The sequence below is a fragment of the Cyprinodon variegatus genome, unplaced genomic scaffold (genome assembly GCF_000732505.1).
Source record: "Cyprinodon variegatus isolate N-32 unplaced genomic scaffold, C_variegatus-1.0 Scaffold544, whole genome shotgun sequence".
In the NCBI taxonomy this organism is placed as follows: domain Eukaryota; kingdom Metazoa; phylum Chordata; class Actinopteri; order Cyprinodontiformes; family Cyprinodontidae; genus Cyprinodon; species Cyprinodon variegatus.
In genome coordinates, this window is record NW_015150997.1 from 28,584 (window position 1) to 44,737 (window position 16,154).

Genomic DNA, 16,154 nt, shown 5'->3' on the forward strand with positions numbered 1-16,154 from the left:
GCTTACTTAGTTTTCTTCCCCTTTACTCTGCAGCCCAGAAATAAAATCCAGTTCAACCAGCTGCCTTTAGAAATCACATGCTTAGAGTCCTCTAGGGTGTTATTGAATCCCATTCAGCTGTTCTTTAAAGGCCACACAGAACATCTGTCAACCAAAAATATCATGAAGACCAAAGAAAACAGCAGACCGGTAAGGATGAATGTTGTGCAGATATTTAAAGTAAAGCAGAGTAAAGATTTGGTAAAATATCCCAGCTTTGAACATCTCCCAGAGCACTCTTTAATTCATTACCTAGGGGAGTGTTGGCCTAGTGAGTTAGAGTGGTGCGCTTGTGCTCTTAGAAGGTTGCACACACTTGGTTCGATCTCCACAGCCTCCACTCTGGGTTCCTGAGCAAAAACCTTAACCCCACACTGCTCCCCAGGCGCCACGCAATGGCAGCCCACTGCTCCCCAAGGGGATGGGTTAATTACACACTAGGATTTTCTCCATTGTGGGACAATAAAGGAATTTACAAAACAAAAAGAATATGAAAGAACTGAAAATTAATCAAAACAGGTGGGTCTAAATAACCGGACAGGCCAGACAAGGAAAGTATTAACCAGACACAGAGAAAGTAGGCCCATGCTAACTCTCACGTGGGAGATTCTGTTGACAAGACACCTTTTAGTTCTTCCACAATCCAGTCCATGTGAATAAAAGGCAAACGGCGCTGAAGGAAAACCACAGGGACAGGTAAGCCGCGTGAGGTAACAGGAATGTGGATGGAGGGAACAACATGTCAATCTTTGAAGAAAACCTGAAAGGGTACAAAAGTTTTCAGCCTGGGGCAGAGGGTTTACCTTCCAGCAGTACACCAGCCGTAAACTACAGTGGGCCAAATAGTATTTATTTGGCTGTTATTGCAGAAATAGAAAAATGAAAACAGTCTGTATTTTTATTATGAGAGACAAAAAGAAAAAAGAATCCTGGAAATTACACTGTGGGATTTTTAAAGAGTTTTAAAGAACATAAAGTTAAACCTTTAGTGAAGGATGTTCTTTTTCCGGGGGTGGATCATCAAAATAAAAGGTCTTCATAATTGTCAGTCATGCTGGTGATATGTTTATGGTAAGGCTCTCATGAATACTCATCCCAATTTTCACTTAGCCCTATTCTAAAAAATACATGGCTACCGAGAATTACCTCCCATCTCACAGATTAGCAAACGGATTTAAATATGAACAAAAAGGGAACATTTAAACATATTGTTAATGTTTTCATCTTTCTTATGCATGGATGCCCTACCATTTAGACTTATGGTGGACAGATAAATTCAACTGAATATGATTTTCACTTGTATGGAGACACGTTTTAGTCGATGTGCACAGTTGGTGTACAATGAAAATGTTCTCTGTTCAGTGGATGGCAATTCACACCTTTAAGAACCTTCTCTGTTCTGTACTCATTGCCCATATTAGGGGAATCTGTTTGAACTAATTTTCTGTGTAAAAGACACCCATCCATAGCCACAAACTCCCAACTCAACAATGGTGAAGACCAAAAAGCTGTCCAAGAACACCAGGAAAAGCAACTGTAAATCTTCACCAACCTGGGAAGAATGAATCCACAATATTAAGCAATCTGAGTTCAATAAAGCAACTGTTGGAGCAAATGGAAGAAAATCAAAAACATACAAAACCATTAATAATCTCCCCCAATCTGGGGCCCTATGCAAGATCTTATCCCATGGGGTCAAAACGATCATTAAGGAGGGTGACTAAATTTCCTATAACAACTCAGAGGGACCTGATGAAGGACCTGCAGGATACTGGGGCCAAAGTAACAAAAGCTATCATCATTAACACGCTCAAATCCTTCACTGCTAGGCATGTCACCCTGCTTAAGCCAGTACGTATCCAGGCTTATCTTAAGTTTGCCAGAGACCATATGGATGATCCAGAAGAGAACTGGTTGTATATCAGGAAGTCGGATGAAACCAAAATAGAAGTTTTGACTCAAACTCAACTTGTTATGTTTAGAGGAAGAAAAACGCTCAAATTAATTCCAAGAACACCCTCCCTACTGTGAAGCATGGGGGTGGGGACATCATACTTTGGAGCTGTTATGTAAAGGGGAAATGTTGACTGATCCTTGTAAAGAAAGAACTAACAGGGAAGGTACATTTCTGTGTGGACCAGACATCCCTCTTGTTTGTGCGTCCCAAATACCTATTTTCTACAATAATTGGCAGATAAATTGTTTAAAGATTCTATGATGTGATTTCCCCTGATTTTTTTTTTCTCATTTAGTTTCTCATACTTGAAGTAACAGATTATTAAAACTATGGACCTCTCTCATTCCTAATGCTTTTTAGACTGTACGCAATAAAAGCAGCAAAAAAGTCCAGCCTGCTGCTTAATTTTTGATGCTTGTAAACATTAAGGTCCGAAGCGTCCTATAAAGTGTGTCCAGATGCGTCTGATGCTTCTGCTGCTCCTGTTTTCAATGGCAGAGAGGTGCTTTGCTATATTTGCTGTTATGAGTAAAAAGTAGTTTTTAATATATTTTTAAATGAGAAAGTTGAACTCAAAACTTCATCTGTGTAGTTAGTTTATCATCATTACTATCCTGCCTTCAAATATTTCGCTGTCAGAAGATCACGAAACCGCCGTACATTACTGGTGCTCTGTCACTGGAAATCCCGTTAATCAGGTGCCTCTGGCCCGGTCGCCTCTTGGAGTTTTATCCACTACTGTTTGTGGTGGCTGGAAGGAGATGTTAGCAGTTTTCACATACGCTATCCAAACTGCAGGCACCAGAATGATAAAAGCAAACATATTTTGCCAGCAAGTTTCAACATTTTAAGTTAATTCAGGCATTAATAAACTGTTTCAGAGGAGTGATCATGGTGATCTGCATCAGCAGTGCTGTTTCTCTCTCCCTGCCAGCTCGCAGATCAACTTCTCTGATTGGTTGATGTGGTGCGGAAATTTATGATGTGGTGAGGAAATTTATAAGGAAAGTTTCTAGATGTACGAACTTTTGGCTGCAATCCAATAAAATAAAGGTAACTTTGTAGAGTTAGCACACATGTTGTATAAATCCTTTCTCAATATCAAAAGCTATTTATATTGAAATGTAGAGAAAGTGAGTTTAGAAACTGGGAAATTATAATTAAAAGCTAAACTTCCTTCTTCTTTCTTATTCTCATTGTGTCTCTGTTACACTCTTATCAATGTTTGCATCATTTGAACACTCCTGTTTCCCTACATGCTCCTTTTCTCTCAATGTGAATGATTTCCCAGTGGTGCAGAGAGAGAAGAATGAATGGTGTGGGCGTGCAGATGTCGAGCATTGCAGCACACTGCTGACTGTGTCCTCTGTGCTGCAAAGAAAACAGGGACAAGCTGTGAATTTATGCAGATATTTACAGTAGATTAGACAAAGTAAAAAGTATTTTCTCGGAGTGGTTGTATGCATCTTTATCTCATCTTTCTCTTTTCAATGGCGACTGTTCCACAGTTTTTATAACGCCTGTACTTTTTTTGACAGAACATACAGAATGGGAGTAGGTGGGCCATGCTTGCATCATTCTCCCCCCTAATTGTTTTCAGACTGAAGCTGGAAAATTGTATATGATGTAAGAAGGTAGAAAGGATGGCCTGTGGTATTCCATATACAATCTTCATCTTTTTATAGTAATTCCAAATATAAATCCATGCCAGTCCAGTACTGTGCAAAGACAAATTATTGTGTACTTGGATGGTGGAAGAAAAAAAAAAAAAAAAAATATATATATATATATATATATATATATATATATTTTTTTTTTTTTTTTTTTTTTTTATTAATAAGACCTTAAAGGTGTGGTGCTTATTTGGGGGGGGGGTTACCTTATAGCTAATTTCCAATCTGATTGAGCTACAGCTATTTCCCACAGAAGAATAGAGAATTATGAACAAAATAAAAGCAACTGGTTTAACTGGTTTTTTATTAAGGATGCAGAACACTTTAAAGTTTTACAAATAAAACCAACAATTTTATTAATTTTTTTGCCAAATACAAATTTATAGTATACATTTTTACTTTATAGTGTTCTGTCATATAAAATCCTAATAAACTGGATAATTTTTTTAAGGAAGAGGATTAGGGCAACTGAAAACATAAAAACAGATAACTGATTTTTAAATTTCATTTCAGTATAATATAAGAAAAAAGTCAGGAATTTGACTTTGATCTCAGAATTTTTAATTTAATGTCAGAATTCCGATTTTTTTTTCTCAGATTTTGACTTTTTTCTTAGAATTCTGACTTTAATCTCAGAATTCTGACTGAATTCTGACAGCTAACAAACATGTTAGCATCAAGCCGTAACCATGTCTGTTTTAGAGACTTAACTGGCTCTCTTTTTTTAATCACCTTCTTCTCTTTTATTTATGAAATAGCATCACCCTCAGCACATAAAAAGTCGTTTCATTCCGTCATTTTCCACCAGTGTGTTACCGGCCCTCCCAAACAACTCACATCTTTGTCAATGAAGCTGAGTGCTCCCACATCTCTTCCTTTATGGTGCCCATCTACATTAAGATCCCAAATTCTGAGATTAAAGTCAGAATTCTGACTTTTTTCCCATATTAAACAGAAATGATATTTAAAAAATCAGGTAACTTTTTTATTTCTTCAGTGGCCCTAATCCTGTTCCGTAATTTTTTTTAGCTGAAAATGCAAAAAAAAGTAAAAAGGTGTGAGTTCAAAGGATGGGAGTACCTTTTTAAGGCAATGTATGCACTGTAGCATGTATGCCCCTGGATTCAAGCTTGGCTGGGAGGCCCAGCTGGAGCTCAGCTGCACTTGCTGGCACTAATTGCACATTCATCATGTATATTGGCTTAATTAGAGCCAATTAGAGTCTCTGTTACCTCAAATACAAATATGAAAGAAGGCAAGTAAAGAAGAAATGCATAAAGAAATGTCTTTATAAACTGCTAAGTTAAATAAATCATAATAAAAAAAATGATTAAATATGTAAACAGGTGTGTCTCTGTCCCTCTTGATATGTGCAGACTGTCTAGAGGTTGAGAGAAAAACTGCTCCAGGAATCCCCTTTTAGCATTTATATAGCGATGATGTAACTGCCTGCTACATTAACACTGGCCTCCATACGGATCAATAACGCCTTGTCATATGCCATGTTCCAGCGTGATCAGCAGAGCCCCAGGACTGAAGCTGGTGGTGGAGACCCTGATGTCATCGCTTAAGCCAATCGGCAACATTGTGGTGATCTGCTGTGCCTTCTTCATTATCTTTGGAATCCTTGGAGTACAGGTGAGAGGAAATGGTGCTACATCTGCTTGAGATAGATTACTCACAGTTTGGCTCATTACATCATAAAATGACATTAAAGCTTCCTTATGTCCTGTAAATTCATCTAATTTTAGCTTTTAAATTTGACCTCTTTAGTATATTTTATTCATAATCATTAGTATTTACTCATTTGTTTTAAGCTTGAAGCTATATTACCGATCTGTACAAGAACCCACTTTAACCTTGGAGCAGCTTGAGCTCCTATTTGTTCTCTATCACTGTGTTAATGTCCATAAACCATCTGTGCAAGTTAAGCCACTGAGCAATTTTGGCTGAGGATACTCACCTCATTTTAAATCCCTTTCTATTCCTAGATGAATATTTTTTAAGTACATTAGGGAAAATATTTTCTAAAAAAAGTGGTTGATGAACTCTATAGGCTTCCCCATGTATTGCCTGCTTCATAACCAAAAACCCACCACCTTTTCTGGGGCATGCCCTAATCAGAGATCCTATTAAATTTCAACTTCCAGTACTGATTTTCGTAGAAGTAATCCTTTACTCAAATGGCTTTCTTCAACTGGATACAACAACCAAACTAAACAAGTGTAACGTTGCTTTATTTTATTTTTTGTTTGTGTTTCCAAAGCTTTTCAAGGGAAAGTTCTTTATTTGCCAAGGGGAGGATGTGAGGAACATTAAAAACAAGACTGCCTGTTTACAAGCCGGGTACGAGTGGTTCCACATCAAGTACAACTTCGACAACCTGGGGCAGGTAGGTCACCAAACCTGCTGAAAACCTAAACATAGGCAGACATATGAGTAGTTTACACAATCAGATCATTAAAGCAAAGTCATTAAGTTTAAAACAGTTTATTGGGTAGAATATTTGACTTTCTGCCACTCTGCTTTTTATGGAGCAACACTAGCAGCTTAGCAAATCAATACTAGCTGCTTTTAATTAGTTGGGCTATAACCAGCTTGTAATCAACAGCTTAACGTGATGCTGCTATGGCCACCGCAGACTTAAAACCTTAATGAAGGTAGTTTCACTTTCAGCACTTTCACTTTTTTTTTTTTTTTTTCACAAGCAACTTTTTTTTTTTGTCAAACCTTAATTAAAGGATGCACCAAAGGCTATGTCCACACGGACAAGAAAAGTAACAACATGAAAAACAGTAGGTATTAGGCACTTAGCTATTTGCATTTATATGTACTGTAATTTCTAGCAAAAGGTATACAATATATTTTTATGATTTCATTTAAGATTACATTTTTTAGTAGCTTTTCTGAAGATTTCAGCAGATCCTCAGAATTACATTAGAATATCGCATGATCTACTGTGGTTTCGTTTTCTATGAATGTTAAGCATCGCAGAATAGCTGCATTTATTTACTACCCTCCCCATTTCTCCCAGAATGGAGAGGAGAGAGGAGAATATGTTTTATTTAATTCAACAAAATGTTTTATACTTTCCTCAGAAATCATGTCTGTACAAACATTCTTAAGAACATTAACCATCAAACAATACTCAGTATTTAGACATGGGGGTATTACTTAATGCAAAGTCCTCCACTAACAAAATATTTCCAGTTACTTTATATAAAGTATACTCAAGATACTTTAAAATCTCCAAAGGAAATGAAATGTTGTGGCTCTTATAAGACATTTTTAATTAGTTATTTCAGATGCTGATCTGCTGTAGTGTCCTCAGACTGAAGACAATCTGTTTTACGGTTATCTGATAAAGATGCCTTTCCACAATGTGCTTCATTTAATCTTGAATTATTCCATATAATACCTTCTCCAGAGGTTTTAGTGCACTTCCCAAAACAGAACCAATTCAATTTCAACTTAGTTTATTTATACAGCGCCAATTCAAAACACGTCACCTCAAGGCACTTTGCAATTCAATCAGATTGGTTCAAAGTTTTCTATCTAAGGAAAACCAACCCTCCATTGATTTATCCAGTCATCCAGACTTCTTTATTAGCTTGTTGAACTTCTCAAAGTTTTTGCTCTGATGCTGCCACCATAACACATGATGGCAGAAGGCACTATTCTTTCTCTGACAGTCTAAGAGAAGATATGCAGCAGCTTGCTGCAGACACTGACAGATGAGAGAGTTAAGACCTGCTTAGTAATGGCATACCATGCCCCACTTAAAGGAGCATAACTTATCATTTAATAAGGATAAAGCAAAGAATAACGCAAAACACAAGACAGACTCATGACGAGGTAAAAATGAGGCCAAGCAGCAGAGTGGCAGCAGGAGAAGCAGAAATACATCCATAAGGGAGGTGTGAAGATCTGAGCCAGCAAGAGAGAGAAGAGGTGAGAGATTAGCCAGAGAGCAGCAGATAATGAGTCCTGGGAAGATGGTGCTTTATATCTGCAGTTCCTAATCACCATCACCTGGACAGAGTAAGAGAAAACAGGAGGAGCTCGCCAATGGGACCCAACTGTGGTAACACAGTTTGTTGTCTGGGTGATTAGTAGTGTTGCACCGATGCCAATTTTGGCCCCGATTCCCGATACCCGGCTGTGCAGTATTGGCCGATACCGATACCATACTGATACAATTTTTTGAAATTGATGTGTGTGTGTATATATGAAGAACTGTACACTACTTGGATGTAAAATTATTGCCATCATGCCTTTGTCAAGCTGCTGCCTACCTTTGTGAAGCAGGAAAAAGACTAATACAAAGTGAATCCAGTAGAACTTTTTATTGTCTACCTGGAATGGGTGACAATAGTTCTGAAAAATGATATCGGTGCCCTATTTGTTGGTGCTCGCTGATACTGATACCACCATTTTAATGCTGGATCGGCAGAGGTGTCAAGTAGTGTAACAAAGTATTTGTACTTCATTACTGCACTTAAGTATACTTTTTAGGTATCTAAACTTTACTCCATTACTTATTTTTCCTCCTACTTCTGACTTCTGCTCATTACATTTTCACACCAGTATCTGTACTTTCTATTCCTTACATTTGTAAAACAAACGTTACTTGTTACTCTTGGCTTCGGATTAATGCAGAGGTCACAGATTAGAGGACCATGGTATGGATCCGGACCCACCTGCTGGCTAATCCGGACACAACCTGATTTAAAACATTTATAAATTACTGCATGTTGTCTGTCGACATTGTCTAACTTCACTTGCGCTGCTTCTCCTGTTACCCCGAAATCCTACATCCTTCGTCTCAGCTCTGCCGCGCTCCAGACCTTCTGCGCAAAGCAAAGCCTACAGCCTCTGCTGTCCCTCCTGTATTGCTGCGCTCCGACATGCGCGATATTATCATTAAATTCATAGGAGCAAAACAGGCTGAAATTAATGAATTAATTTAATATGACAGGTTTAAAAAAATCCCCATCAGCATCCATCATATGTGCAGTTTCTGATGGAGATTTTGAAGTACCAATAGTTTGCATCCAATCTTTTAAATAAATGGTGTTAGTTTTTTCAAATATACAAGAATTATGCTTAATTTGTAGATATTACCAATCTGTTGTTAGTATACTTTAATTTGACCAACCAGATCTTCTCACAATTCTTTTTCCTGTTTGGTGTTGGAATAGCGGATCTTGACCTGGCCGGACCGGAGTGCAGCTGCACATTTATAGTATGTTTGGTTCAACCTGCTGCAGTGAAGCAGGATTCTCCACCATGAACAGAATCAAAAATAAATATGGATCCAGGCTCAAAATGAGCACCTTGATATGTGCTTTAGAATGGCTTTGTTGCTATTCAGACCAAGGTTTAAAGCCTTGCAGGGCAGCATAAAGCCCACTGCTCTCATTAAGCCAGAAAAAAAAAGCCCTCCCTCATCCTTGGCCTTTTTCGTAAAAAAATTGAGCTTTTAATCATATAGTGGCATCAGGCTGTTTTTTTAAAGGTTTATTTATACTTTTGTACTTTAAGTAGTTTTTAGAGCACATACTTTTTCACTTTTACTTGAGTAAAGAGGTTGCACAGAGTGTTTTTAAACTGCAGGCTACTTAAGTAACAAATGTATGTACTTTTAACACCACTGTGGATCGAGGCCCCGTCCAATACTGGTATCGATATCGGTGCAACACTATTAAATATGGAGGAATTTATACTTCTTCCTCAGCTCCACTTCTTCTACCATGATGGTAATAGTGTTTCATCCCCTTAATATTCAGGATGAGATGATTGTTTCCCCTCCCAGCGGTCCTCTAGTTCCCTGTACTCAGCTTCTTTTTCATTTCTGACATACAATGACTACAGTGTCGTCCAAGAATTCCTGTAGAAAACAGAACTCTGTCTTCTAGTTCGAGTAGTCTAACCTATACAGTTTAGTCTACAAGTCCTCCAACTGAACATTGGACCTTTATTAAGCAGCAGTGTAAAACTTGTTTCATTCCAAAGAACAATGAAAAATCCAAGTTCTTCTGTATGGATTATAGTAGCTAAATGGGAAAAGGAGAACAGACAAACAAAATCCTACAGCATCATAAATAATTGACCAAAAAAAGCCTTAAAAGACAAGATGATTACCTCAAATTAAAGATGCAGTCATGATGTGCTAATAGGACACAACAGATGTAATTTTGTTCTTTCTTTTCTCCTTCAGGCTTTGATGTCTCTTTTTGTACTTGCTTCAAAAGACGGATGGGTGGATATCATGTATGATGGCCTCGATGCTGTAGAGGAGGACAAACAAGTAAGTATTTGCAGAGATGGACAGATTCATTTCTCCTGCATTTGTTTTTACCAGTTCCTAAATTTATGTACCTACATTGACTCTAGGTATACATCTTTATTGTAGCCAGGAACCACTGAATTTGTTATCATGTAATTTTAACCAATGTGTAACCAGAACCCATAATTTTCTGATTAAGAAATCTCAAGAATGAGGCTTCTGGGAAGGTAACACCTTTCTTATTTTGTGTTTTCCAGCCAGAGCTGAACCACAACCCATGGATGCTGCTCTACTTCATCTCTTTCCTCCTGATTGTGGCCTTTTTCGTGCTCAACATGTTCGTGGGTGTGGTGGTGGAAAACTTTCACAAATGTCGGCGTCACCAGGAGGCAGAGGAGAACAAGCGCAGGGAGGAGAAGAGACTGAAACGAATAGAGAAAAAGAGACGGAGTAAGGAGAAGGAGCTGGCTGGTCGGTAGTCTTTCCACATCTTTCTGAGTCCTGCTTGAATTTGAGCTTGAGCCTTTTTCCTTTTCTTTGCTTTTTAATTTGGTTTGGCCGAATCTAGAAGAACGCAGTTAGTGCGCTAGCTCGAATTATAGTTGCTACTGTGCGGTAGAACCCTTCCCTTAATATTGACAATCCTTCTCCCTTTTTCCTTTAGCACCCCAAGACAGTTTTTGCAATGCAGTCTGGTGGTCATTTGCTCTTTCTCTGAAGACCTAACAGATTTCGGTCGCTGTTCTTTAATACTAGCATTCATTTTGCACTGTTGGTTTTCGAGAAGAGCTACTAAAGGGGGAAGGTTTCCAGAGTTAGAACAACTGACCACTGGAGTTTTCTGCCATTCCTTTCCCACTGCCCTTACCTTGCCTGGTCTACCGTAGACACTGTGCTTGGGATGGCCCTTTGAAGCATGCCCAGTGGGTGCTGAAATACAGGGCTTGCATGGTAGTGGATACATAGAGCTAGAGGGAGGGGGACTTGTTGAATAATAAATAAGATGACCCCCCCTCCCTTCCTCTCTCCTGCATGTGGTTTAGTACAGCCGCAGGGGGCAGGGATAGACCACAATCTGGATGCTATACTTGAGCTAGAATATGAGATCACTGCAGAGTAGATTTGTAGGGCTGAGAGTTAATTGTCCCTCCCCTGCGGCTGTATAGGAGATCATTAAAAACTGCTTGTTTTAATTTTTACTCTCTCCACTGCTTCTTACACCTAAAAACAAATGGTTCTGGCTCCTACTAGTCTTAGCCTTGTTTTGGATAAAGTGCCTACTTTAATGGTATTTTATTAGACATGCACCAATCAGAAGTCTGATCTAAAGTTTACTCCTTCTAACTGTCTTCCAATGGGAAAGAACCACAGACATGTCATACGAACAACCTTTTTGTTTTAAACATGGTATTTACTTCTTTGGACTTCAGTTTTAAGTACTTTATTTAAAACAGCTCTCAACTCCCACCTTGCAGATTATTGCCAGCATGAAGTCCTAGTGCTACTCACTATATTTTCACTCCATCCATTTGATTTTCAGATATTTTCACTAGATCTATTCTACAATGGTTTGGTGCACTAAGTGCAGAGAAGCTGTATTTGTTGCTTATTTTTGGTGAATTTAGTTTTTACTTATTTTTAATGACCAACTATTACCTAATAGTTGATATTTTGATTTATTTAGATTTTGTAATCTAATGAAGTTTAATTAAATTAGGCAGTCTTTAGTGATTTATTTGAAAAATCTAGACAATGTGATCGTTCAGTTTTCTATTGGTGCAATAGGATTTTAATTTATGTGCTATTTGGAAAAACAGAATAGACTTAAATTTGCTGATGTGGCTGTTTTAAATGATCTGATTGATTACAATAGCTACATATTTGCTCTGGATTTTGACACTGAGTGGAGTAGAACGGAACACAGTGTAAATAAGATACAAGAAGATGTCTTCACTGATTGGAAATATGCGAAATTTTATAATTTGCAATTTAGCAGTCACACAAAATGAGACATTAGGTCCAATCTTAAAATAACAGACTCCAAGTAACAGACATTTTTTTGGTGCATCTCTGTATTTTACCCCAGATTCTAAAGGCACTCTCGTCTTTTTAACTGGTACAAGGAGCAGTGGACAAAATAGTTAACTAAACAGTAGTTTATAGAGTTTTTTTCTGTATGATAAGTTAAGTTCTTGAGAAATACAGATGAAAAATCAATGTTCCTTTTAAAGAAGGTTAATTAAGACACCTGCCCATTTACACACAGCATACATATTCAAAGTGTGTATTGGAAGGACGGGCATATCTTTTCCTGTCTGACTTCTACATTTTGTTGTTTTCCTTTTAATTTTCTTTTCCCCCATTTAGTATAAATTATACTTCCCTTTTCCTGGCATTGTACACGCTTCATAAAAGAGAGCATCCTGGTATCAAATCAATGCAAAAAGGCAATGTTACCTCAAGAAATTGATTTACAGGGCGACTTAATAGGATCTTGGGTATAGGTAGCTGTAAAAGTCCTGACTTTAAAAGTGGAATAGAAGGCCCTAACCCTCGCCAACCATATGCGCGTTGATCAGAAGAACTGGACTCAGAATCACTGGAAAGATCTAACACAGGCACATAAACCAGCTTAATCTCTCATTGATTTCTTCTAAACTTATTCCCTCCCTCTCTCCCACTATCTCTCTCTTTAACTCTCTTATTTCAAACTCTCAGCCATCCTTCCTTCCTTCCTTCCTTTCTTCAGCTTCTGACTAACACGGTCTCATTCCTCTAGATTTATTGGTTCCTGGTGTGAGTTGGGCCCTTTCTGACGGCACACTGAAAGGTACAGAGTTTCCAGCATGTTATATGTGTCCCTTGAAACACCTTCCCCCCGCTGCCACCGACCACGACCACCCACCATGGTGGCTAGGGTTCTAATTTCAGTGATCACGGGAGGTAGGGCCCCATCTTGCGTCGTCGCCCCCCTGCCTCTCTTCCATCAGCCTTCAATCCGCTGGACATACTGTTACCTGTTTTTTCTGTCGTGGCTTTGTCTTTCACAGCTGCTCCACTCTGCCTGCGATCCATCCACTGTCAGCAGCTCCGCACTGCAGCTCCTCTACTGCAAGGAAAGGAGACCTTAGCTAATTTTATTAAGTCTGAGATGGACTTGATTGAGACAGTGAGAGTTTTGTAATGGGAAACAAATAGAAAAGCTCTTCTATATATAATTTAACAACCCCCTTATTTCTTATACATCAACCATTGCTTCCAAAATGCAACATATAGCCACACATTTCACAAAATTTCATCCCTCTGTTATATAGCAAAATCTGTATTACTAGAGACTGGTACAGTATGATAACCGACTAATTTAGTGATATACCAGTCTTTCAAGATAACATACAGCTTTTTAAAGCTCCTTCGCTTTATCTGTCATTGTGTTTCATATGCATGGCAGCCATGTTGGATGTTGAAGTTAGGATTGATAACACACTTTGATTATTACCATTAAGAAATCAGATAGTTTATGTAGTTGTTACTATTAGTGTTGAAGACTAGCAGTGTCTTGCAGGAATTAACAACGTATTCCGCAGGTTTGAAATGACTGAATAAGTTGTAATATCTCAAAAAAGGTCAAAACTCAGAAAGAAAATAGAATAGAATAGAATAGAATAGAATAGAATAGAATAGAAAAATCCCTTTATTGTCCCACAATGGAAGACTTCTGGTGTTTATAGCAGCAAAAAGATTATAGAGACAAATGGTCACACAAATGTTGACCTTAGAAAAATGTATAAGAATAACACAATTGTGAGGAGTTAAAAGTAAACAAATGAAATACTGATCTGTTAAGTGTTTTAACAATAACAACTGTGCATCTGGAGAATAAATAACCAATATACAGCTATGGACATTTTTACAGCAATGGTTATTTAAAATTGCAGCAACATCAGAGATATGTTATTTAACTGACTAAGGTAGAAACTGTGCAAAGATCAGCATGAATAGGAACAGTGATGGTTATAAAGTCTTACAGCTGCTGAGAGGAAGGATCTGTAATAACGCTTCCTGGTGCATTTAGAGTGCAGCAGACTGTCACTAAAGGAGCTTCCCAGTTCTGCAACAGCTTCATGCATGAGGTGTTATACATTATCCAACAGATATGTTAATTTAGTTAGAATCAAGATTCAAGATTAACACAAAAAGGATCAATTTACCTAACTCTATATGGATTAGATATACAGTATTTCATTTCAACAGTCCCAAATGAATGGATTTCTGGAATTAATGTGATATAACTATAATAGAACTTCATTATATAATGAGGAAAACATATATACTTGATCGTATCCATTGCTCCTCACAGTTTCTTAATTTTATTATCTTCCTTTGGAGGGATCATGTGATGGAAAACACTTTGTTTAGAATTAGTATATCTGATCTGAACCCTGAGCTCCCCATAAATCTGAGTTGATAGGGAGAATGACCAGGATAATACAAGGTAATCACACAGAAAACAAACTCCTGTAAAAGCTTTAAAATAAGGCCCTGCTTTACTTGGTTTGCATGTATACAAAAAACAACAACAAAAAACAACAGCAATATTCAAACTTAGCACAGCTGCATAAAGTTGATCTATCCTGCACAAATTTGATCTACTAGCCAGGAATGGAAGGTTCTTTCTGAATGTTGCCATCTTATAGATGTTGTTCATACAGGTCTAGTGCTGAAATATCATCTGTCTTTCTTGTCATTGCAGTTATGTATAAGAAATTGTCTTCGTCCAGATGGACTTTTCAACAATAGTAGCTGTTAATGCTAGACAAGGCCATTGTCAGTAGATACATTTTATTTTTTTTTTATTTTTTTTTTACCTTTCTCTGTCTAGTGTTTTATTGATAGTCAGCTTTCATTGTTCATGTTTTCAATATAAAAACAGAGAGTTTGGCTTTGATGAACATTTATTACAACAGTCATCCAATATTACCTCTCCACACACTGGACTGCTGTGGGTGGTCTACACTGTGAACTGTTCAGACAGAATTTGTATTTAAATGTTAGTATGAATGAACACTCAATTGAAATTGGATTTTAGCAGAAAATCTGAATTGGGCATTAAAACCTGCTGACTGAGAAAAAAAATCCTAAAATGCTAAACATACAGCTGGTGCTACAATTGAAGGTTTAAATTAATGTAATCAATGATTATATGTTGTATTGTAATTATTGTGAAGACATTTTTGTTTTAACTTTGTTTAATGCTGTTACAGCCTTAGGGGCTTAAGTCTCTTGAACTTATTTATTTCAATGACTGGATGCTTTTTTAACTTTAACTCAGATGTTTTACATGAACATTTTAAATAAGGTGTATAGGATGACTTCTCAAAATGTTATGTCTAAATAAGTCTAATTATGAAGGTAAACCAGTTTTTTTTTACAGTATCTGGCTTCTGATTATAGTGAACCAAACACAACTTAACTATTAAAAAACATAAAAGCCAAATCTCTGTAACTCCAACTATAGAGTTATTTTAAACCATGTATAGTAAAAAAAAATTACTTTAAGATTGACTTAGCCTTTTAACAAGTCTTTACCAAAGTTATTCAGTGGCTTTTTTTTAGGGACAACCCTTTTATTGACATTAAAAGTGCCTACATACAGTAGGTTAATATTTAAGCCGATGACACATATTTTAGCTCATTGGTGTAATATCCTTATTTTACAGCAAATTGTGTGTGATTGTTTTGAACTAACTTAATGAGCAAAACCTAGCTTATGCAAGTACTATTTTTTATTATTTATTTTTTTCTTTTAATATTGTAGTTCAATATATATATCATATTAGGAGCCTTTGATTTTCATTTTAATATGTTAGAGAATTTTAGCTGTTTATTAATGAAGTAAAAATGCATGTCTCGTCCGCCACATCATGCTTGCAAGCAAGCAGGTTTGACTGCTTATTATTTTTGAAAATTTGTTATAGAATTTCTTCATTGTGTTTATTTCCTTTTTTTATTGCATGAGCTTGGTTGATAAACAAAGATGATTAGATTCATTTGAATGAGTTTGCCCCTTAGTTTGCTTTGAAGCAACAAAAATTCCCCTTTCAGAAAATATTCAATAAAATTTATTAATATGGCGCATACAGCGCAACACATCACACATCAAGGCACTTTACAGTTCAACCAGATCATACAGTCAAAT

The 16,154-nt window shown here is 37.1% G+C and overlaps 1 protein-coding gene across 1 annotated transcript in view; it reads left to right on the forward strand.

Annotated features, from left to right (window-relative positions):
* Window positions 1-16,154, forward strand: part of LOC107095399 (voltage-dependent T-type calcium channel subunit alpha-1G-like) — a gene marked incomplete at its 5' end in the record, with an annotated part of 85,339 nt that overhangs the window by 27,306 nt on the left and 41,879 nt on the right. Inside the window, 5 exons of the mRNA XM_015391480.1 lie at window positions 5,181-5,307; window positions 5,936-6,061; window positions 9,890-9,979; window positions 10,216-10,408; window positions 12,738-12,788. Of these exons, the coding sequence (XP_015246966.1) occupies window positions 5,181-5,307; window positions 5,936-6,061; window positions 9,890-9,979; window positions 10,216-10,408; window positions 12,738-12,788 (587 nt within the window). The remainder of the gene's footprint in view (window positions 1-5,180; window positions 5,308-5,935; window positions 6,062-9,889; window positions 9,980-10,215; window positions 10,409-12,737; window positions 12,789-16,154) is intronic.